The 24,202-nt window shown below is 36.0% G+C and overlaps 1 protein-coding gene across 5 annotated transcripts in view; it reads left to right on the top strand.

Annotated features, from left to right (window-relative positions):
* Nucleotides 1-24,202, top strand: part of APC (APC regulator of WNT signaling pathway) — a 140,254-nt gene that overhangs the window by 63,475 nt on the left and 52,577 nt on the right. For 4 of the 5 annotated variants that reach the window (XM_029216000.1, XM_029215997.1, XM_029215999.1 and 1 more), the window contains exons 4-7: nucleotides 5,719-5,920; nucleotides 10,222-10,330; nucleotides 12,353-12,466; nucleotides 22,117-22,200. In XM_029216000.1, coding sequence (XP_029071833.1) covers nucleotides 5,719-5,920; nucleotides 10,222-10,330; nucleotides 12,353-12,466; nucleotides 22,117-22,200 — 509 coding nt within the window. The remainder of the gene's footprint in view (nucleotides 1-5,718; nucleotides 5,921-10,221; nucleotides 10,331-12,352; nucleotides 12,467-22,116; nucleotides 22,201-24,202) is intronic. The other variant, XM_029216001.1, reaches the window with a different exon arrangement.

Raw genomic sequence — 24,202 nt, 5'->3', positions numbered from 1 at the left:
GTCCCCTCCACCAGGAAGCCTACACAACCCATTGAACCAACCTTAGCCACTGGGGGCAGACACCAAAAACAATGGGAACTACGAACCTGCAGCCTGCGAAAAGGAGACCCCAAACACAGTAAGTTAAGCAAAATGAGAAGACAGAGAAACACACAGCAGATGAAGGAGCAAGGCAAAAACCCACCAGACCTAACAAATGAAGAGGAAATAGGCAGTCTACCTGAAAAATAATTCAGAATAATGATAGTAAAGATGATCCAAAATCTTGGAAATAAAATGGAGAAAATACAAGAAATGTTTAACAAGGACCTAGAAGAACTAAAGAGCAAACAAACAGTGATGAACAACACAATAAATGAAATTAAAAATTCTCTAGAAGGGATCAATAGCAGAATAACTGGGCAGAAGAATGTATAAGTGACCTGGAAGATAAAATAGTGGAAATAACTGCTGCAGAGCAGAATAAAGAAAAAAGAATGAAAAGAATTGAGGACAGTCTCAGAGACCTCTGGGATAACATTAAATGCACCAACATTCGAATTATAGGGGTCCCAAAAGAAGAAGAGAAAAAGAAAGGGACTGAGGAAATATTTGAAGAGATTATAGTTGAAAACTTCCCTAATATGGGAAAGGAAATAGTTAATCAAGTCCAGGAAACACAGGGAGTCCCACACAGGATAAATCCAAGGAGAAACATGCCGAGACACATGTTAATCAAACTATCAAAAATTAAATATAAAGAAAAAGTATTAAAAGCAGCAAGGGAAAAGAAACAAATACCATACAAGGGAATCCCCATAAGGTCAACAGCTGATCTTTCAGCAGAAATTCTGTAAGCCAGAAGTGAGTAGCAGGACATATTTAAAGTGATGAGAGGGAAAAACCTACAACCAAGATTACTCTACCCAGCAAGGATCTCATTCAGATTGGACAGAGAAATTAAAACCTTTACAGACAAGCAAAAGCTAAGAGAATTCAGCACCACCAAACCAGCTTTACAACAACTGCTAAAGGAACTTCTCTAGGCAGGAAACACAAGAGAAGGAAAATACCTACAATAACAAACCAAAAACAATTAAGAAAATGGTAATAGGAACATACATATCGATAATTACCTTAAATGTAAATGGATTAAATGCTCCAACCAAAAGACATAGACTGGCTGAATGGATACAAAAACAAGACCCATATATATGCTGTCTACAAGAGACCCACTTCAGACCTAGAGACACATACAGACTGAAAATGAGGGGATGGAAAAAGATATTCCATGCAAATGGAAATCAAAAGAAAGCTGGAGTGGCAATTCTCATATCAGACAAAATAAACTTTAAAGCAAAGACTGTTTATTACAAGAGACAAAGAAGGACACTACATAATGATTAAGGGATCAATCCAAGAAGAAGATATAACAATTGTAAATATATATGCAGCCAACATAGGAGCACCTCAATACATAAGGCAAGTACTGACAGCCATAAAAGAGGAAATCGACAGTAACACAATCATAGTAGGGGACTTTAACACCCCACTTTCACCAATGGACAGATCATCCAAAACGAAAATAAATAAGGAAGCACAAGCTTTAAATGATGCATTAAACAAGATGGACTTAATTGATATTTATAGGACATTCCATCCAAAAACAACAGAATACACTTTCTTCTCAAGTGCTAATGGAACATTCTCCGGGATAGATTATATCTTGGGTCACAAATCAAGCCTTGGTAAATTTAACAAAATTGAAATTGTATCAAGTATCTTTTCTGACCACAACGCCATGAGACTAGATATCAATTACAGGAAAATATCTGTAAAAAATACAAACACATGGAGGCTAAACAATACACTACTTAATAACCAAGAGACCACTGAAGAAGTCAAAGAGGAAGTCAAAAAATACCTAGAAACAAATGACAAAACACAATGACCCCAAAGCTATGGGATGCAGCAAAAAGTTATAAGAGGGAAGTTTATAGCAATACAATCCTACCTTAAGAAACAAGAAACATCTCAAATAAACAACCTCACCTTACACCTAAAGCAATTAGAGAAAGAAGAACAAAAAAACCCCAAAATTAGCAGAAGGAAAGAAATCATAAAGATCAGATCAGAAATAAATGAAAAGGAAAAGAAGGAAACAGTAGCAAAGATCAATAAAACTAAAAGCTGGTTCTTTGAGAAGATAAACAAAATTGATAAACCATTAGCCAGACTCATCAAGAAAAAAAGGGAGAAGACTCAAATCAATAGAATTAGAAATGAAAAAGGAGAAGTAATAACTGGCACTGCAGAAATACGAAGGATCATGAGAGATTACGACAAGCAACTATATGCTAATAAAATGGACAACTTGGAAGAAATGGACAAATTCTTAGAAATGCACAACCTTCCAAGACTGAACCAGGAAGAAATAGAAAATATGAACAGACCAATCACAAGCACTGAAATTGAAACAGTGATTAAAAATCTTCCAACAAACAAAAGCCCAGGATGCACAGGCGAATTCTATCAAACATTTAAAGAAGAGCTAACACCTATCCTTCTCAAACTCTTCCAAAGTATAGCAGATGGAGGAACACTCCCAAACGCATTCTGCAAGGCCACCATCACCCTGATACCAAAACCAGACAAAGATGTCACAAAGAAACAAAACTGCAGGCCAATATCACTGATGAACATAGATGCAAAAATCCTCAACAAAATACTAGCAAACGGAATCCAACAGCACAGTAACAGGATCATACACCATGACAAGTTGGGGTTTATCTCAGGAATGAAAGGATTCTTCAATATATGCAAATCAAGCAATGTGATACACCATATTAACAAATTGAAGGAGAAAAACCATATCATCTCAATAGATGCAGAGAAAGCTTTCGACAAAATTCAACACCCGTTTATGATAAAAACCCTCCAGAAAGCAGGCATAGAGGGAACTTACCTCAACATGATAAACGCCATATATGACAAACCCACAGCCAACATTGTTCTCAGTGGTGAGAAACTGAAACCATTTCCACTAAGATCAGGAACAAGACAAAGTTGCCCACTCTCACCACTATTATTCAACATAGTTTTGGAAGTTGTAGCCACAGCAGTCAGAGAAGAAAAAGAAAGAAAAGGAATCCAAATCAGAAAAGAAGAAGTAAAGCTGTCACTGTTTGCAGATGACATGATACTATACATAGAGAATCCAAAAGATGCTACCAGAAAACTACTAGAGCTAATCAATGAATTTTGGTAAAGTAGCAGGATACATACTTAATGCACAGAAATCTCTTGCATTCCTATACACTAATGATGAAAAATCTGACAGTGAAATTAAGAAAACACTCCCATTTACCACTGCAAGAAAAAGAATAAAATACCTAGGAATAAACCTACCTAAGGAGACAAAAGGCCTGTATGCAGAAAATTATAAGACACTGATGAAAGAAATTAAAGATGATACAAACAGATGGAGAGATATACCATGTTCTTGGATTGGAGTAATCAACATTGTGAAAATGACTATACTACCCAAAGCAATCCACAGATTCAATGCAATCCCTATCAAACTACCACTGGCATTTTACACAGAGCTAGAACAAAAAATTTCACAAAGTGTATGGAAACACAAAAGACCCCGAATAGCCAAAGCAAGCTTGAGAAAGATAAATGGAGCTGGAGGAATCAGATTCCCGGGCTTCAGACTATACTACAAAGTTACAGTAATCAAAACAGTATGGTACTGGCACAAAAACAGAAATATAGATCAATGGAAAAGGATAGAAAGCCCAGAGTTAAACCCACGCACATATAGTCACCTAATCTTTGATAAAGGAGGCAAGAATATACAGTGGAGAGAAGACAGCTCTTCAATAAGTGGAGCTGGGGAAACTGGACAGGTACGTGTAAAAGTATGAAATTAGAAACACTCCCTAACACCATACACAAAAATAAACTCAAAATGGATTAAAGACCTAAATGTAAGGCCAGAAACTATCAAACTCTTAGAGGAAAACATAAGGAGAACACTTTATGACATAAATCACAGCAAGATCCTTTTTGACCCACCTCCTAGAGAAATGGAAATAAAAACAAAAATAAACAAATAGGACCTAATGAAAGTTAAGAGCTTTTGCCCAGCAAAGGAAACTATAAACAAGACCGAAGGACAGCCCTCAGAATGGGAGAAAATATTTGCAAATGAAGCAACTGACAAGGGATTAATGTCTAAGATTTACAAGCAGCTCATTCAGCTCAATAACAGAAAAACAAACAACCCAATCCAAAATCGGGCAGAAGACCTAAATAGACATTTCTCCAAAGAAGATATACAGATTGCCAACTAACATATGAAAGAATGCTCAACATCATTTATCATTAGAGAAATGCAAATCAAAACTACAATGAGATATCATCTCACACTGGTCAGAATGGCCATCATCAAAAAATCTAGAAACAATAAATGCTGGAGAGGGTGTGGAGAAAAGGGAACCCTCTTGCACTGTTGGTGGGAATGTAAATTGATAGAGCCACTATGGAGAACAGTATGGAATTTCCTTAAAAAACTAAAAATAGAACTACCATATGACCCAGCAATCCCACTACTGGGCATATACCCTGAGAAAACCATAATTCAGAAAGAGTCATGTACCAAAATGTTCATTGCAGCTCTATTTACAATAACCAGGACATGGAAGCAACCTAAGTGTCCATCATCAGATGAATGGATAAAGAAGATGTGGCACATATGTACAGTGGAATATTACTCAGCCATAAAAAGAAATAAAATTGAGATATTTGTAGTGAGGTGGATGAACCTAGAGTCTGTCATACAGAGTGAAGTAAGAAAGAGAAAGACAAATACCCTATGCTAACACATATATATGGAATCTAAGGAAAAAAAAGGTCATGAAGAACCTAGGGGTAAGTCGGAAATAAAGACACAAACCTACTAGAGAATGGAGTTGAGGATATGGGGAGCGGGAAGGGTAAGCTGTGACAGAGAGAGTGGCATGGACATATATACACTACCAAACGTAAAATAGATAGCTCGTGGGAAGCAGCCACAGAGCACAGGGAGATCAGCTAGGTGGTTTGTGACCACCTAGAGGGGTGGGATAGGGAGGGTGGGAGGGAGGGACACACAAGAGGGAAGAGATATGGGAACATATATATATGTATAACTGATTCACTTTGTTATAAAGCACAAACTAACACACCATTGTAAAGCAATTATACTCCAATAAAGATGTTAAAAAAAAATACCGTATGCTAACATACATATATGGAATTTAAAAAAAAAGTTCTCAAGAACTTAGCGGCGAGACGGGAATAAAGACACAGACCTACTAGAGAATGGACTTGAAGATATGGGGAGGGGGAAGGGTAATCTGGGACAAAGTGAGAGAGTGGCATGGACACATATACACTACCAAATGTAAAATAGATAGCTGGTGGGAAGCAGCCGCATAGCACAGGGAGATCATCTCAGTGCTTTGTGACCACATAGCGAGGGTGAGAGGGGGACGCAAGAGGGAAGAGATATGGGGATATATGTATATGTATAGCTGATTCACTTTGTTATAAAGCAGACACTAACACACCATTGTAAAGCAATTATACTCCAATAAAGATGTTAAAAAATAAAAAGATAATATAATTGCATTAGCAATATTTTAGAGCACTTAAAGCAATTGTTTTATAAAAACTTGTCTGTATTTTATTTAGAACTTAACTTAGATAGCAGTAATTTTCCTGGAGTGAAACTACGGTCAAAAATGTCCCTCCGTTCTTACGGAAGCCGAGAAGGATCTGTATCTAGTCGTTCAGGAGAGTGCAGTCCTGTTCCTATGGGTTCATTTCCGAGAAGAGGGTTTGTAAATGGAAGCAGAGAAAATACCGGTTATTTAGAAGAACTTGAAAAAGAGAGGTAACTTTTCTTCATTAAATAGTAAACTTGTATGCTCCAATTTTTGCTAGTATTTTGTCATTTTTTAATGATACAAGATAGGAATTATGAAGCGTGTATGGTGGATGATCACAAACAGGGAGCATTTTGCATTTATTATCTCAAAAACAGTATGTTATTAATTGTACTTACCTTAAATCGAAAAAATGTAAAGGAGGCAATTTCTTGGGATTCTGAACTTCTACTTTGTCACTTAGATACTCACATGCTCTGTACATTGAGTAATACACATGATCACAATAGTTATATCTGGCTAAAATATGTAACTGATTTTTAATTGAATTTCTGGTTATCTTTTGAAATGAATTAAATAACTACTAGATCCAGTATAAGATGACTGTTTCCATTATTAAAGGCCTATCACAAGTGGCCACAAATGAAACATTTTTTAATATATCAGTTTCCAAGTCTAAAAAACATTACTTGACATAGAATAAGTTCTGGTTTCTCAGAGCTAGCATATTAATTCTTTTCTTCTTGAAGTTAAAATCATCCCACTATGAGTATCAGAATATATATCGTTATTAGGAACTTTGTCAGGTGTTTTGTACCTTCTAAAAATGTATAAATTTCTTTATGTGTGATAAATACCATATTATATTTATATTCCTAAAAGTTGTATTAGACTTTCAAGAAATATTCAAATGTATAAATGTTACATATTACCTCTGGGACCTTGGTCAAGTCACTAAATTTTTGTGTCATTCCCTTCTGTAAAACAGGGATATGATTCTACCTTGTGGAGTTATGAAAAATGAATATTAATATATGGAAAATGCCTAGCATATCTCACTGAGAGGCAAAAGACCTTTTACTACTTTCCCTCTGGTTTCAGGTTTGTCCATCTCTAAAAATAGGGATAATCATCTGGACCAGAAATAGTGTTAAGCTTTCTTTACTCTTCGGAGTTTACATGAGTCTCTGTTTCATACCTTGAATCGCAACTGTTTCTGAGAGTCTAGGAAACACTATCCTGAAAAATAAGAAGCTAATAACTAGGGTCTACAATCTTCCATCTCTTTGTCCCCTTTGAGCTCTGCTAAGAGGAATGTGAGCATACTGACTTTCCTAGGAACTTACTTTGCTTCATGTAGATAAAAGTCTAATTTTATTAGCAGAGAGAGAGGGGGGAGAGTATGTGTGTGTGTAGTTCTGATATATCTTGTGTCCTCTTAGTTTTCACTGTTTGGAGGTAAATTTAGTTTTTATTTATGTGACAAAATCTTTATTTTGCTCTCACACCTGATAGTTTGGATAGGTCTAGGCTCAAACTTATTTTCCTTCTTCATAATCAATGTCACTGATGAAAAATTTGGTATCGGTCTGATTCACATTCCTTTCCAGGGAACCATTTTTCTTCTTTTGAAGCTTTCAGAATGCCTTGGTATATGTGTTTTCTTGATTCATCATGCTGTATACTCACTGTGCCCTTTTTCTCTGGAAATGTATTTTCTTCAGCTTTTGAAAATGCTGTTATTTCTTTGATGATTTTTCTCCCTCTGTTTTTCTATTCTTTCTTTCTAGATACCCCTTAAGTCATAGATCAACTATCTCTGTGTCTCTTTTTTTTTCTTGTTTTCTGTATTGCCCAAGATAATTGAGATAAGTGTTAGAAAGTAGTCAAGCCAGGACTCAAACCCAGGTCCATAACCTTTTTGAACTTCAGTTTTCCAGTCTGTAAAATTAGCATAAGAATAACTAGCTAGGGCTTCCCTGGTGGCGCAGTGGTTGAGAGTCCACCTGCCGATGCAGAGGACACGGGTTCGTGCCCCGGTCCGGGAGGATCCCACATGCCGCGGAGCGGCTGGACCCGTGAGCCATGGCCGCTGAGCCTGCGCGTCCGGAGCCTGTGCTCCGCAACGGGAGAGGCCACAGCAGTGAGAGGCCCGCGTATCGCCAAAAAAAAAAAAAAAAAAGAAGAATAACTACCTTAAAAGATGTTGTGAGGATAAAATTCGAGTTTTTAAAAAGTACTTAGCACTGTGTCTGATACACTCAATAGACAGCTATTGTCACATTAGCCATTAATACATTTAACAAATATTTAAGTGCATAATACATGTGTCATGCTCTTCTAGATGATCTTGAATTAGCTAGAGGACTAAGAAGACATGAGATTTACATTTTAAAGAAGACTCTTGACAGTCACTAAATAAGCCATTAGTACACCAAACAAACTACAGAGACCCACCAGCTTCTGGGTCTGGACCTTGTTTCAGTGTTGAGTCTTAAGCACTGTTGTGTAGGTTACAAGATCAGCTACTCTCAACTAACCACTTGTTATCATGCTGGCTCAAGACTTGGTAACTTTTGCTTCCCCAGAGCATTTTGCCACAGTTCAATCTTAAACTTGAGAGTAACAACTTGTCCCTCTTCTCCTTAACATTTTCCTCACTCCACGACCATCACTAACATTAGCCTATCCATTTAAGCACTTTTAGCACCCAAATCTTATTTAAATAAGCCTATTTATTGGAGAGTAATCAGAGGAAATAGCATCTCCATCTATCCCTTATTTCCCCACCTTAGTCCTGGTAGGTCCTACAGGTACTCACCAGGGAACATTGAAAAATAGAATCAGATCTCATTTTTATGTCAGTTTTAGTATCCAGCCTGTGAAAGAGATTCAAGATTTCTACATTGCTTTCTCCTGGTTCTTTCGTCAAAAATGGAAGGGAGGGGACAGCTTCTCATTGGTCAGCACACCTCCCCCACCCCAGGTTGTTACATCATAACCAGGGCCTGGCTTCCTTCCCATGGATTCCCTCACTACTGAGGTTGCCACATCAAAAGTGAAGGCTTATTTCTTATTTTTTCAATTGCTTCTCACTAAAGGAAAGGGAATTTTAGCAAGAATAGAACCTTCCACATACTCACATTCATACATATTCTTCAAGAAAATATAATCAAATAGAATTTTAAAGTAACAGTGTCAGAGTGGGGAACAACTCTGTGTAGGAGCAAACCCCAGAAGCCATAATAAAAAATATCCTCAGATCTGACTATGGGAAAATTAAAATTTTCGACATGGCAAAAACATAGTGAAAAAACAAGTGTAAACTGAGAAAAAATATTTATAACTGACAAAGTGCTATCATTCTTAATATAGAAGAGGTCCTATAAATAAGAAAAAGTCACAGAAACGGAAATACAAATGGATTTTAAACTTGAAAAAATACTTAACCTTACTCATACTAATAGAAATCAAATTATAACCATAGTGATGTACCATTTCTTAAAATCCTACGTATGTAAAAATTTTTTAAACATTTGATAAAATGTTTGCATTGGTGAAGGTGGCAAGAGCATAAATAGGTACAATACCTAATAAGGGCAGTAATTTTAAAATTTACATACCCTAGGAATTTATCTTCTGTACATGCTTGCACATTTGTGAAATGAACTTATGTATAAGGATATTCAGTGCAGCATTGTTTGTAATAGCAAAAGATTAGAAAGATCCTAAATGCTCTCCAACATAGAACCAGTTATAGTTTATCCCTGTCTTTGCAGCTAGCAAAAAACACATAAGACCTTCTTATGTTCTGATACAGAGTGATCTCCAAGATAGATTTTTAAGTGGGAAAAAAAAGTTATAGGACAACACATATAAAAATATGCTACTATTTATGTTTAAAAAATGTACATGTAATTATATATATATATCCTTGCATTTTTATAGAGTATCTCTGGAAATAATATACACGAGAGTGATAATAGTGGTCGCTTTGGGAAAGAGCCACATGAAAGGAGACAGATCATATACTTCTTGTACCTACCAATTTTTTCCCATTAACACTCCTATTTTACATTTATCTTTATAATGGTCAGATATGGAGTATCTTGATATAGATTGTTATTGAGGATATCATCGATTAGGTTGTGAGGAATTATATAACAAATTCATCTTCAAATTCCAAACTAAGAAAGCGTTTCTCTCCCTCAGAATAATTTCCTCTTATTACACAGTGACATATATTTCTTACTGTTTTAACTGCTGAGAAGCTGAAAGCTACATCTATGTCCAATACAGTAGTTCCCTGTACTCTAGGTTTGTTTTTTGCATAATTACTGCTTTTCTTTACTCCTTTATTATACTTTTTATTCTTGTATTAAGCCCCACCTTCAAAAATCCAAAATTAATAAAATTTTCATTTATTCATTATACTTTAAATAGAGAACAGTACAGTTACAGCTTATCAGAACTGCTGTTGTGTGTGCTATATTAGCATTGTGTAAACTTAACTTTTTTTGAAAAACAGATCATTGCTTCTTGCTGACCTTGACAAAGAAGAAAAGGAAAAAGACTGGTATTATGCTCAACTTCAGAATCTCACTAAAAGAATAGATAGTCTTCCTTTAACTGAAAATGTAAGTAACTTGACAAAGTGACTCATTTGTAATATCTAAAAGTATATATAAATTTATAACTGCATTTATAGTTATTTGTAAACAGTAATATGTTTTATCCAACTTTAAACCTAAATATATAATAATGAATTTTGTTTATAAAGATGATAAAACTTCATTACACTCAAGCATATTTATTTTAAGTCCCTTGTTAAGAAAACCTCTTAAGTTTGAATACTAAAGGACTCAGGGTTCTACTAGGAAACTGGTTTTTTATTCTGTGTGTTCAATTACCACACGTACTCTGTAGAAATGTTTATTACCATCTGTCTGTTTTTTGAACTGTATTACAGGACTCATGCCAAATAATTTTTGCATTAAAAGTATCTTTGAGATAACTTGTGTCCTATTCAAACGACAGTATCTGGTGGTATGGATCTTAGGGCTTTTTGCAGGTATACTAAATTTGTTTTGCAAATATAACTATGTAAAAAAAAAATAATTTAATTCTGTCAGCCTCTTCCTCCCCAGCCACCCTCTCCATGTCAACTGTTTTATTCATGGGATGGCACATGTAAGAACATTTCTGAAATACATTAATAACAATAATTTTAAACAAGACTATATTTTAACTGTTATCCATAAATTTTAAAATAATTTTTAAAAAGGGAAAAAATAGGCTAATTAAAATATATCTTCCGCTCTTAGCTTAAATTTTTCATTTTCTTTTCTTTGGTCCCGCCTCACGGCTCGTGGGATCTTAGTTCCCTGACCAGGGATCGAACCCAGGCCCTCAACAATGAAAGCGCAGAGTCCTAGCCTCTGGACCACCAGGGAATTCCACACATGCAGCTTTTTATTGGGCATATAGAGCATGAAAAATCTACAGCACTTCCTTAACTCGTCATGGCCCATTATAACTCTGTTACCTATCATTTTGTCTAGTTATATTTTTAGCCTTTATCACCTCTTGGAGCATGTCTTTGCAAGTTTATTTACCTTGTCCTTTTCATCCTTTTTTATGCCTAGCAGTTACCACAGTACCTGGAATTTTAGTTAAAGGGCAAATAAAATTTTGAATGAATTAACACCCACTCTGTGAAGTACTTTTTTTGGTTTGTTTCAACTTGGGTTCACATTTGGATTTTTACCAAAAAGTTTGTGTTGTCTCACAATTAATGATTATATTATATAAAAGCTTTTTCTTATTCCATTTTCTTCTTTTTACAAATAGGAAAATTCTCTCTGTTTAGTCTACATGTATACAACAGTCCGTACCTAAAATTGAGGTATAAACTTAAGGATGATGGACCTGATTCTTGATTATTCTATGTTGTCCACATTACTATTCTAGTTTTTAGTAATTCAAAGTACTACCTCTTCAGAGCAGAAGGATTATAAGGTGACTGAAGATAGGCTTACCCTAACTGGACCGATTATATATTTAATTTATTTTATTTATTTATAAAATTTATTTATTTATGGCTGCATTGAGTCTTCGTTGCTGCGCGCAGGCTTTCTCTAGTTCTGGCGAGCAGGGGCTACTCTTTGGTGCACAGGCTTCTCATTCTGGTGGCTTCTCTTGTTGCAGAGCACAGACTCTAGGTGCGCAGACTTCAGTAGTTGTGGCACACAGGCTCAGTAGTTGTGGCACACAGGCTTAGTTGCTCCGCAGCATGTGGGATCTTCCTGGACCAGGGCTCAAACCCATGTCCCCTGCATTGGCAGGCAGATTCTTAACCACTGTGCCACCAGGGACGTCCCCAATTATATATTTTAAATGAAAGTGTACAATTTAATTAAAGCTGTTTGTGACTATGGGGCAATAAAAGTGTTTCAACTCTGCATTTCACATCAGAGACCCAGTCTGAGCGTAGCACTGATAATCAAGTTTTAGGACTCCTTGGAGTAAAAAATAATTCTCTCATGCACAGTAACTTACATATTTGCTTATTCATTTTCTTTATTGGTACTTATATGCTGTTTTATTTTTACTGATAAACACACAAGATATTAACGTTTCCATTTTATTTGTGGTTTTAGTTTTCCTTACAGACAGATATGACCAGAAGGCAGTTGGAATATGAAGCAAGGCAAATCAGAGTTGCAATGGAAGAACAACTGGGTACTTGCCAGGATATGGAAAAACGAGCACAGGTAACTTATTTATTATTAAACTGTGAAACAGCACTTGCTAGAGATCTATTAAGAATCTAATGAATTACAGCTCTGTTACCATTGATTAAATTTTATTATTAGAGATATGTTAAAGTCTGTCTTTACTTTGACACTAGTTCAAAATAAGAATAATTTACCATGACCCTGATACCAAAACCAGACAAAGATGTCACAAAGATGCACAAAGATCATGCATCTATCACTGATGAACATAGTTGCAAAAATACTCAACAAAATACTAGCAAACAGAATCCAACAGCACATTAAAAGTATCATACACCATGATCAAGTGGGGTTTATCCCAGGAATGCAAGGATTCTCCAGTATATGCAAGTCAATCAATGTGATACACTGTATTAACAAATTGAAGGAGGAAAACCATATGATCATCTCAATAGATACAGAGAAAGCTTTTGACAAAATTCAACACCCAATTATGATAAAAACCCTCCAGAAAGTAGGCATAGAGGGAACATGCCTCAACATAATAAAGGCCATGTATGACAAACCCACAGCCAGCATCGTCGTCAGTGGTGAAAAACTGAAACCATTTTCACTAAGATCAGGAACAAGGCAAGGTTGCCCACTCTCACCACTCTTATTCAACATAGTTTTGGAAGTTTTAGCCACAGCAGTCAGAGAAGAAAAAAAATGAAAGGAATCCAAATCAGAAAAGAAGAAGGAAAGCTGTCACTATTTGCAGATGACATGATACTATACATAGAGAATCCAAAAGATGCTACCAGAAAACTACTAGAGCTAATCAATGAATTTGGTAAAGTAGCGGGATACAAACTTAATGCACAGAAATCTCTTGCATTCCTATACACTAATGATGAAAAATCTGACAGTGAAATTAAGAAAACACTCCCATTTACCACTGCAAGAAAAAGAATAAAATACCTAGGAATAAACCTACCTAAGGAGACAAAAGACCTGTATGCAGAAAATTTTAAGACACTGATGAAAGAAATTAAAGATGATACAAACAGATGGAGAGATATACCATGTTCTTGGACTGGAATAATAAACATTGTGAAAATGACTATACTACCCAAAGCAATCTATAGATTCAATGCAATCCCTATCAAACTACCACTGGCATTTTTCACAGAACTAGAACAAAAAACTTCACAATGTGTATGGAAACACAAAAGATCCCAAATAGCCAAAGCAATCTTGAGAAAGAAAAACGGAGCTGGAGGAATCAGGCTCCCAGACTTCAGACTATACTACAAAGCTACAGTAATTAAGACAATATGGTACTGGTACAAAAACAGAAATATAGATCAATGGAACAGGATAGAAAGCCCAGAGTTAACCATGCACATATGGTCACCTTATCTTTTTTTTTTTTTTTTTTTTTAACGGTACACCGGCCTCTCACTGTTGTGGTCTCTCCCGTTGCGGAGCACAGGCTCCGGACGCACAGGCCCAGCAGCCGTGGCTCACGTGCCCAGCCGCTCCACGGCATGTGGGATCTTCCCGGACCTGGGCATGAACCCATGTCCCCTGCGTCGGCAGGCGGACTCTCAACCACTGCGCCACCAGGGAAGCCCCACCTTATCTTTGATAAAGGAGGCAAGAATATACAGTGGATAATAGACTGCCTCTTCAATAAGTGGTTCTGGGAAAACTGGACAGCTACATGTAAAAGAATGAAATTAGAACACTCCCTAACACCATACACAAAAATAAACTCAAAATGGATTAAAGACCTAAAAGTAAAGCCAGACACTATCAAACTCTTAGAGGAAAACATAAGGAGAATACTGTATGACATAAATCACAGCAAGATCCTTTTTGACCCACCCACCTCCTAGAGAAATGGAAATAAAAACAAAAATAAACAAATGGGACCTAATGAAACTTAAAAGCTTTTGCACAGTAAATGAAACCATAAACAAGACGAAAAGACAACCCTGGAGTGGGAGAATATACTTGCAAATGAAGCAACTGACAAAGGATTAATCTCCAAAACATACAAGCAGCTCATGCAGCTCAATATCAAAAAACAACCCAATCCAAAAATGGGCAGAAGACCTGAATAGACATTTCTCCAAAGAAGATATACAGATTGCCAACAAACACATGAAAGAATGCTCAACATCATTAGACAAATGCAAATCAAAACTACAATGCGATATCATCTCACACCGGTCAGAATGGTCATCATCAAAAAATCTACAAACCATAAATGCTGGAGAGGGTGTGGGGAAAAGGGAACCCTCTTGCACTGTTGGTGGGAATGTAAATTCATACAGCCACTATGGAGAACAATATGGAGGTTCCTTAAAAAACTAAAAATAGAACTCTCATATGACTCAGCAATCCCACTACTGGGCATATACCCTGATAAAACCATAATTCAAAAAGAGTCATGTACCACAATGTTCACTGCAGCTATATTTACAGTAGCCAGGATGTGGAAGCATTCTAAGTGTCCATTGACACGTGAATGGGTAAAGATGTGGCACATATATACAATGGAATATTACTCAGCCATAAAAAGAAACGAAATTGAGTTATTTGTAGTGAAGTGGATGGAGGGGTTTGGTCTGTCATACAGAGTGAAGTAAGTCAGAAAGAGAAAAACAAATACCGTATGCTAACACACATATATGGAATTAAAAAAAAAAGTTCTGAAGAACCTAGGGGCAAGATGGTAATAAAGACACAGACCTACTGGAGAATGGACTTGAGGATATGGGGAGGGGGTAGGGTAATCTGGGACAAAGAGCATGGTATGGACATATATACACTACCAAATGTAAAATAGCTCATGGGAAGCAGCCGCATAGTGCAAGGAGATCAGCTTGGTGCTTTGTGACCACCTAGAGAGGTAGGATAGGGAGGGTGGGAGGGAGATGCAAGAGGGAGGAGATATGGGGATATGTGTATATGTATAGCTCATTCGCTTTGTTATAAAGCAGAAACTAACACACCATTGTAAAGCAATTATACTCCAATAAAAAGTTAAAAAAAAATTTACCATGGCTGCTGGGTAACATAACCAGTGTTCACATAATTCTGCCTTCATATTTCGTTTCCCTGATACTGTTCTGCTATGCCTTGGAATTATGAGGGAAGAAGAATTAGATGCTCATCTTCTGGTAGCTGATAGCTAGCTTCTGTTAGCTATTTGTTAGTAATTGTCCACAGTACATCTTTCCCTCCTTCCTAACTCTGTTTAAATGACTGAACATGTAAGACTAGAATGGCCAGCTAATGAACATAGGGAAGTGGATCCCAGGAAGACCTGAAGAAGCCATGAGAAAAAAATGTGGGATCTCATTTGCAAGGAGAAAGGATGGATAAAAATTCCAAATAAAATAAGAATAGAGTAAAAGTTTTTTAAGGAATAATTTTATGTATCAGAAACCAGAAGCCAACTTTATATTAACTTGAATAGAGAAATAATAAGATTATTATCATTGCACTCATTAATATGGTTGGGTGCTTGCTGTCATCACTATTATTTAACTGTGTTTGGAGGTCCACTAATTCAGTTAGAAAGAAAATAAGTTGTTTAAATACTACACTATTTTCCAACTAGAAGGGAAGAGACCAAATAATTGTCATTTGTAAATTATATGGTTGTTTGCCTAGAAAAGCTGTAGAGAAGAGTCAAAACGTATTTCAGGTAATGAGAGAATTGAGTAAGGTGGCTGGAGTTAAGGTACATTACAAAAATTAGTAGGTTTTCTCTAGTAGCAATAGCTACCATTTGGAAATGGAAGATGGGGTAGGAGGACCTGTTTACAATAACAGGACACTTTAAAATACCTGGAACATACCCACATGAAGAAAAATATAAAATTGCTAAAGGATGCAAAATGTGGCCTTAAAAATAAAGGAGCCTGTGCTGCTGCCTGTATTGTATCTGGGGTATCTGGTTGAAGTGCCCCCTACATACCTGACCCCAGGGAATCGCGGAAGAGGGGCGGACCCAGTTGGTAAGGGTCATGCAGGGTATGGAGGGGTGGAGCGGTATGATCAGGCCACCCAAGATGGCTGTTGTCTTGCTCTCTGTACATCCCCTGCTCAACCAGTGCCTGCTTCACCTACACCCCATTCACATGACTGACCTTCCTGCAGGCTTGCCCCAGGCCCCAGCTGGTGATTGCTCTCATCAATGGGGCAGTGAGGGACTTCCCCCTCTGCTAGTTTCTGCTGACTTCCCTGGTAACTAATGAGCCCGCCTGAGGTAATTCTCCCTATAACTAGCAAATCTCCCCTTCCACCGGGAGGGAAACCCGCTGCCATGTCCTGCCCGCTGTCCGCCGCACATGGTGGGGTGTCACTCCAGGACCTTGCTTCAGGTGTGTAAGATCCCCCAATCCATTAAACCATTGATGTCTCTGTTGCTGAAAAAAATAAGGAAGCCTAGGTGAGAAGACTTTAATATCGTAAAAATGTCTTTCTTTAAAAAGTTGATATATAATACAATTCCAGTCATAACCTTAAATTTTTTTTGGAGCCCGGAAAAATGATTCTAAAGTTTGCAAAGTAAAAATTTGCAAAAATATTTAAGAAAATTATGAGTGAGGATTTACCTTACCATTTGTTAAAACTTACTGTAAAGTTGTTGTAGTGATCATAGTATGATAGCACAGGTATAGACGTAGGCAAATAGAACAGAATAGAGACTAGAAAAAGATATAAGAACATATGGAATCTTTTAATGATAAAAGTTATAAATTTGGGGGGAAATGGTAAATAACTCAGTAAACGCATAGGTATAACTAGGAACCTGTTTGGTAGAAGAGAAATTGAATTAGATCCCTAACTCACATCTTGTACATGAACAGTTATAGGTGGATTAAATATCTAAATGTAAAAAATAAACATAAATTAATAGAAAATATAGAACAAGAGAGATCTTAATTAAGAATGGAAACATAAGCAATAAAGGCGGGGTGGGAAACAGGATTTATTTCGTAAAAATTTAAAACATTCATCCTGCAGAAAATAAACTAAGGGAAAATATTTGTACACGTAAGGGGAGAAGGTTAATATCCCTGTACTATAAGAATTCCTACAAACAATAAGAAAAAGACAACGCTTTTTTTTTTTTTTTTTTTTTTTGGTGGTATGCGGGCCTCTCACTGTTGTGGCCTCTCCCGCTGCGGAGCACAGGCTCCGGACGCACAGGCTCAGCGACCACGGCTCACGGGCCCAGCCGCTCCGCGGCATGTGGGATCCTCCCGGACCGGGGCACAAACCCATGTCCCCTCCATCGGCAGGCGGACTCTCAACCACTGTGCCAACAGGGAAGCCCGAGAACTCTTTTTTTATATGGGCAGAGGATGTAATCATTCAATTTATTGAAAAGGAAATGTAAATGACCAGTAAAACATACGAATGACTGGGGGACAATTTAGGGAAAGTTGAAACAAAATCCACTCTTGCCCATGCATGTGTTAGTCTCTAGCTATCTCTGTTACCAGTTTGGTTATTTATTTATTTTCTCCATTATTTGTTCAACACATATTTGCACCTAGTATGGTGGTGCCTGCTCTCCTCTATGCCTAATTTTTCACTGTTAAAACAACTCTGATAAACATACTTATTCATATCCTGTAAACACGCGCAACAGTTTCTCTAGGTCAAGAGTCAGTCTATTTCTTAAAGAGCTGTATGGTAAATATTTTAGACTTTGTGCCCATATGGTCTCTGTCGTAACTACTCAGCTCTGCCTTTGTAGCAAGAAGGTAACCATAGATGACAATATATAAGCAGATGGGCATGGCTGTGTTTCAGTAAAACTTAATCCATAAATACAGATGGCTACCAAGCCCTAATTTGCTGACCTCTGCTCTAGGGTATATACCTAAAAGCGTAATTGCCGGTCATAAGGTATGAGTGTTTTGAATAGTGTGTGCCAAATTGCACTCAAAATGATTTTATCAGTTTACATTTCTCCTAGTCGTATGTGAGAATTCCCATTTCTTTTACCTGATTTTTTCAGCAATTGTGAGTCACATTTTATAATTAACAGTCAATGGGCATTTGAAGTATTATCTTGTCATTTAGTTTGTACTTCCATGAGTGCTACTGAAGCTGATTATCTTTTCATGTGTTTAGTAGATTTTCATTTTGTCGTTTTTCCATATCCTTTGCCCATTTTCTATTATGTTAAATGTCTTATTCTTATGTATTTGAGAGATATTTTTATATCCTCTAGATACCAATCTGTTATACATAATGTATATCACAACCCCTCCCTGCCAAAATTAATTTTTGTTATAAAGCTAAATTGTATTGCCATATTTGTGCTTTCTTTGACCTATTTATACATCTTTTCCTATCCTTAAAGATACTCTCGTATTTTTTTCTAATAGTTTTAATGTTTTATTTTTACAATTAGGTCTTTAATTCATCTCACATTTGCTATTATATATGTTTTGGAGGTAGGAATCTAATTATATATACACACACACATATGATTTTTATATCAATGTATATATAATTATTTAATATATACAATATAATTTTGATTGTTTAATAAATATATATTATTATATAATATATAATTATGTATACACACATACATATACATAACACAGATATACACAGATTGATGCATATTTATGTTGTTAACTAAATTTCCCATTATCACTTGCTGGATGTGCCACTGTTTTCCCATGGATTGGTAATGCTGTCTCTGGCATCTGAAAAGTTTGTATTTGCTGGATATTTGTAGACTCGATTCTATTAGTCTGTTTTAGCTTCTCTGTCCCTGCGCTGATAACCACATTTGTTTTATTTGCTATAGCTTTATTAATCTTGGTACCTAGTAGGGTGAGTCCTTCTTATTTTTGTTTGTAAAAATGTGTTTATATTCTGTTTTGTTACTCATCAAATTCAAGGAAAAGCCTTACGGGCTTTTGATTAGAATTACATTGAATTTATAATTAATTTGAGGAGAATTTATATCTTTACAATATAAAGATTGGTTCTTGGTTGAAAGGGTGACTCTGGAGCCAGTCCTCTGGGGTTCTAATTCCCTACCTGTCACTTACCAGCACTGTGATCTTGGGTAAACTCTCTGTCTCAGTTTTCCCATTGGTAAAATACAAATAATGATTCCCTGTAAAATGTGAGGATTAAATGAGTTAATATATGTAAAACACTTGGAATCCAGCAAACAGAAAACACTCAGGAAATATTAGGTATTGTTATTAATTTTTTAATTACATTTATCTCCGTTCATTTAGGTCTTATTTTATGTCCTTCAAAAAAGTTTCATAATATTCTTCATAAAACTCTTACACATCTTTTTTTTTTACATTTATTCCTAGATATCTTACAGTTTTTGTTGCATTGTGAATGGGATTTTCTTTAATTACATTACTAAATCTGATTTATGTGTCCAGCAGTCTTCCTGAACTCTTTTAGTAGATTGTCTCAGTAGTTTAATAAGATTTTCTTGGATTTTCCATTCAAACTGTTTTTTTGTTGGCAAGTAATGACAGTTTTGTCTTTTCCAGTCCTTTTTTTCTCTTTGTTTTAAATAAGAGCTCTAATACATCTTTGAATAAAAAGCAGTGATAATTTGTCTTCTTCATCTTCTCTTGGCTCTAAAAGGAATCCTTCTGAAATTTCACCATTAAGTATGTTGTTTACTCAAGGTTTTTGATACCATTTATCAAGTTAAGGAATTTACCTTCTATTCCTAATTTGTTGAGAGTTGTCCTGAATTCGTATTGAACTATATTATTATATTATTTTTTAAATCAGTTTTGCAAAAGTAATACCATCTCCATATGCCAGAACAAGTAAGCATTTTTTGTTAAACATAATTTCATAAATATTCAAGATTGTCATATAGAGAATGGAAAGAAATACTACTGGCTTCTTCCATTTTCGTGTTGAGTAACAGAAGCACAAAGGTTGTTGTGTCAGAAATCATCAAGGCGCAGACTTGACTTCAGGATTTAGTGACCTAATAGCAATACAGAAATGTAGTTCTGTGGAGAGGAGTATTAGATATGATTTCCTTTTTCATCCTCTGAATATTAAAAATTTTGACTTAGGACTTTATTGGTGAAGGGGAGCTAGTTACATAGAGGAGAACAATAAAATATTACAAATCCACTAATTGTATGTAGTTTCATTGCTTATGTAATGCCAGGAAGTATTTACCATCTGATGTAGAGGTGATCACTCATCTTTACAGTCTCTTTAGAAAGCTACCAAAAGCACAGGTATTTCTTCTTCAGCATGTTTTCATGATGAAAATTGGATGTGGTAAAATTTCTTAATTAAAGAATACTATTTACCTTAGGTTCACTATTTTCAGAATTGTGATATAGGATCAGCACAGTTGTAGTGTTACAAAGGAAGGAAAGTAGGGAGGGAGGGAGGAAGGAAGGATTCTTTTTTGGTGAGTGCAACTTTTTTGAGCTTTTCTGTGTTTGTTTATCATAACATTGGAAAATAGCAACCGTAAGCATTTTTACTATGGCAATAAAATTGTAAGAACATTGTATTTAAACAAAATTAGATATGCTCAAAGGGTAAGTTTTGTATGTAAGTTTTATAGCTATATATACTTAAAGCTATTTGTTACAGTACTTTTATTATTTATCTATTGAGGTATACATGCTCAGAAATCTTTTATTGATGGGTGCATAATCATAAAAGTTTGGAAGTGACTCCATCTAGCTTCTAACACTTTTTTCCCCATTGAAACAATTACTCTTTTTTTTTTTTCTTTTTGCGGTACGCGGGCCTCTCACTGTTGTGGCCTCTCCCGTTGCGGAGCACAGGCTCCAGACGCGCAGGCTCAGCGGCCATGGCTCACAGGCCTAGCTGCTCCGTGGCATGCGGGATCTTCCCGGACCGGGGCACAAACCCATGTCCCCTGCATCGGCAGGCAGACTCTCAACCACTGTGCCACCAGGGAAGCCCCCGGCAGTACTTGTTTTTAAAACATATACTTGAAAACACTTTTCCCACATTTTTTCAGTTCCACATTGTTTGATCTGTAGTTACTGCTTTGTGTTCACTTGAAGGTCTCAGGATATGGGCAGAGCAGTAGCTCTTACCATCATTATGATCTTAGTGTTGGGAATAAAAATAATGTTTAGCTGCAGTAGGTATTTGGGAAAGCTAAATCTGAAAGGTACCACTGACTTGTAATAAGAATAACTTTGGGTAAGATTATTCTTACTGTTTAAAGCCTGATGTTTATTAAAACAAATCAGCTGCTCTTTCCCTTTACAGGTATACCATGCTTTGTATAAATCCATTACACTGTACTGACACCTGGATTAATATAGAACATTACATTCAGATGTAATTTTCTCTTTGTTGAAGTAGTTTTTGAGACTAGCTTTTAAATACCAATTTCACACTATATGCATCATACCATTTGATATATGACTTGTATTTTTATAGTTTTCCTAAGTAGATCTAGAGGTCTGTTGTATAAAGTTAGATTTATTAAAAAAATTGAACTGATCCTAATATGTCATCAGTGTATGAATATATATACATATCTAATTCTTATATAAGAGTGGTTTGGTATAACCCCAAGCTGTTAAATGGTAACCATAGTACAGTTATTTAAACCAATGTTTTTAATAAAAATAGATCTAATTTGGTTACTTATTTTATTTTAGCGAAGAATAACCAGAATTCAACAAATAGAGAAGGACATACTTCGTATACGACAGCTTTTACAGTCCCAAGCAACAGAAGCAGAGGTTAGTAAATTGTCTCTTTTGTTTGCAGACATAAATATAGGTAGTTATTCTAAGAAGAGGAAATAGGTATAATTAACGTGGCATCATTGAAATAGGTGCTCTAAAGAATTGAGACACTTAATAAGTTTATAAGTTTTTTCACTAAATTAAATAGATTTCAAAAACCTTTACTACTTTGGTTTCTTCATAACTTTAAGGCAGTTAAAATTTATAGAGCCATAAACACAGATACCTTACTTCAGTTATCTGTTTTCATATAATCAGATAACTAACTTAATTTGGCTACTAACAATTTGTAAATAAGCTCTCTCTTTGTTTGTAATCCATAGTAAGAATTGATCATACACATATATCTATGCTTACTCTACAAACTCCATTAAAATGACAGTAAAAGGATAAAATGAAAAATCACAAATACCAGGGGAGGTGACATCAATAAAATTTGAGGAGCTGGAAAGCAGGTAAACAAATTACTCTTCTAGCTTATGGTACAGAGTTGACCCCTGAGTCAGCAGTAGGAAGTCAGGAAGCAACCCATTTTACACTGTGGAGTCCTACAAGATTCCAGAATTGGTTACACCTGGATGTGCTACCTCTGGATGTGGGGATTAAGAAAGAGGTTAAAAGCAAGAGGATGACTGAAAGTTTAAGAAGCCGGTGGAGCCTCCAGAACCTCTCTTCAACTCTGCATGGCTAAGTGACTGCTACTTTCCAGTCTCAGCAAAAGCTGAGAGATTTATTCTGGAAAAGGTAAAACAAAGGGTTTTTGGATAAGGGTAATCCTAGTATAGTTGAAGTTGGGAGGGAGGTATCATACTAAAAACTGAAATAAGTGAAAATTTCCTTACTGAATGCTGAAACCCTCATTGGCATCCAGCTTTATAATACAGGCAAGTTTCTAGAAGCAACTTCTCTAAGAAATGTGACTAACCCAGGAAGAGAGACCTAAAGGTACTGACACTGGAGGATTCCTCAATAAAACATCCCAGCTAGACCACCCTACTGGATGGCTACAGCTGACAGACTCCATCCTTTAGGCATAGAGCTTCATAGGCAGTCCATTCCTAAATATGGCTAGACAGCTAAAGACCACCAGAGATTTTAAGAAAGTTTCTAATAAAAAAGATTTAATGGAAATAAAGACTATGCAAGAAGAAGAAAACTTAAGAAAAATAGAACTAACATTAATATTCTCAAGATAAAAGGTAATTCATCCATAAAGTGAGAAAATGATGGTATACAAAAGGAACATTCAGAGAATTTAAAAAAGAGTTCTTGGGAATTAAAATTGTAATAGTAGAAATGAAAAACTCAACAGAAAGGTTAAAAGATAAATTTCTCAGAAAATAGCACAAAGGAATAATGCAATGGAAAATAGAAAAGATAAGAAAGTCAGAGAATTATTCTAGGAAGGTTCAATATCCAAATAAAAAGGGGGTTCCAGAAAGAGAATGGACAAACTAGAGGAAGGAAATCCTAAAAATAAATTAAAATTCCCCAGAACTGAAGGGCATAGTTTTCCAAATAAAATGGTCTCTCCAGTATCCAGTGCCACAGATGAAAATCCCACACTAGGTACATCATAATGAAATTTCATCTCACTGAGAATAAAGAGAAAATCTTAAAACCTTGTAGAGAAGGAGAAGAAAACAAATTTCACACAAAGAAACAGGAATACAAATGTCTTTAGGTATATGAACAGCACAGTAGAATCTGGGAAGTAGAGCAATTTCTTAAAACTTCTGTAAGATTATTTTCAGCTATGTTCCCAAACCAGTTCTCTGACACCACTAGTTGTCCTACAGTTCAAATCAGTTCTGACACTACCCAGACTTAGCGTAGACCCTACATTTAAGGGTAAAGTCATTCACAAGACTGCCCTCACTTCAGGTACCAGGCAAGTTTCAGGTGTCCCAAACCATCTGCACTCTGCCCAGCTTGTTATAAATTCTACCCAAGTGGGTGTATTGCAGTACAGTTCAGTTCTGACATTAACTACTTG

Source organism: Monodon monoceros, unplaced genomic scaffold (genome assembly GCF_005190385.1).
Source record: "Monodon monoceros isolate NGI ecotype Baffin Bay Population unplaced genomic scaffold, NGI_Narwhal_1 Super_Scaffold_12, whole genome shotgun sequence".
Lineage (NCBI taxonomy): Eukaryota > Metazoa > Chordata > Mammalia > Artiodactyla > Monodontidae > Monodon > Monodon monoceros.
Note: the sequence above shows the minus strand (reverse complement) of the source record. Positions and strands in the feature narration are given on the sequence as shown.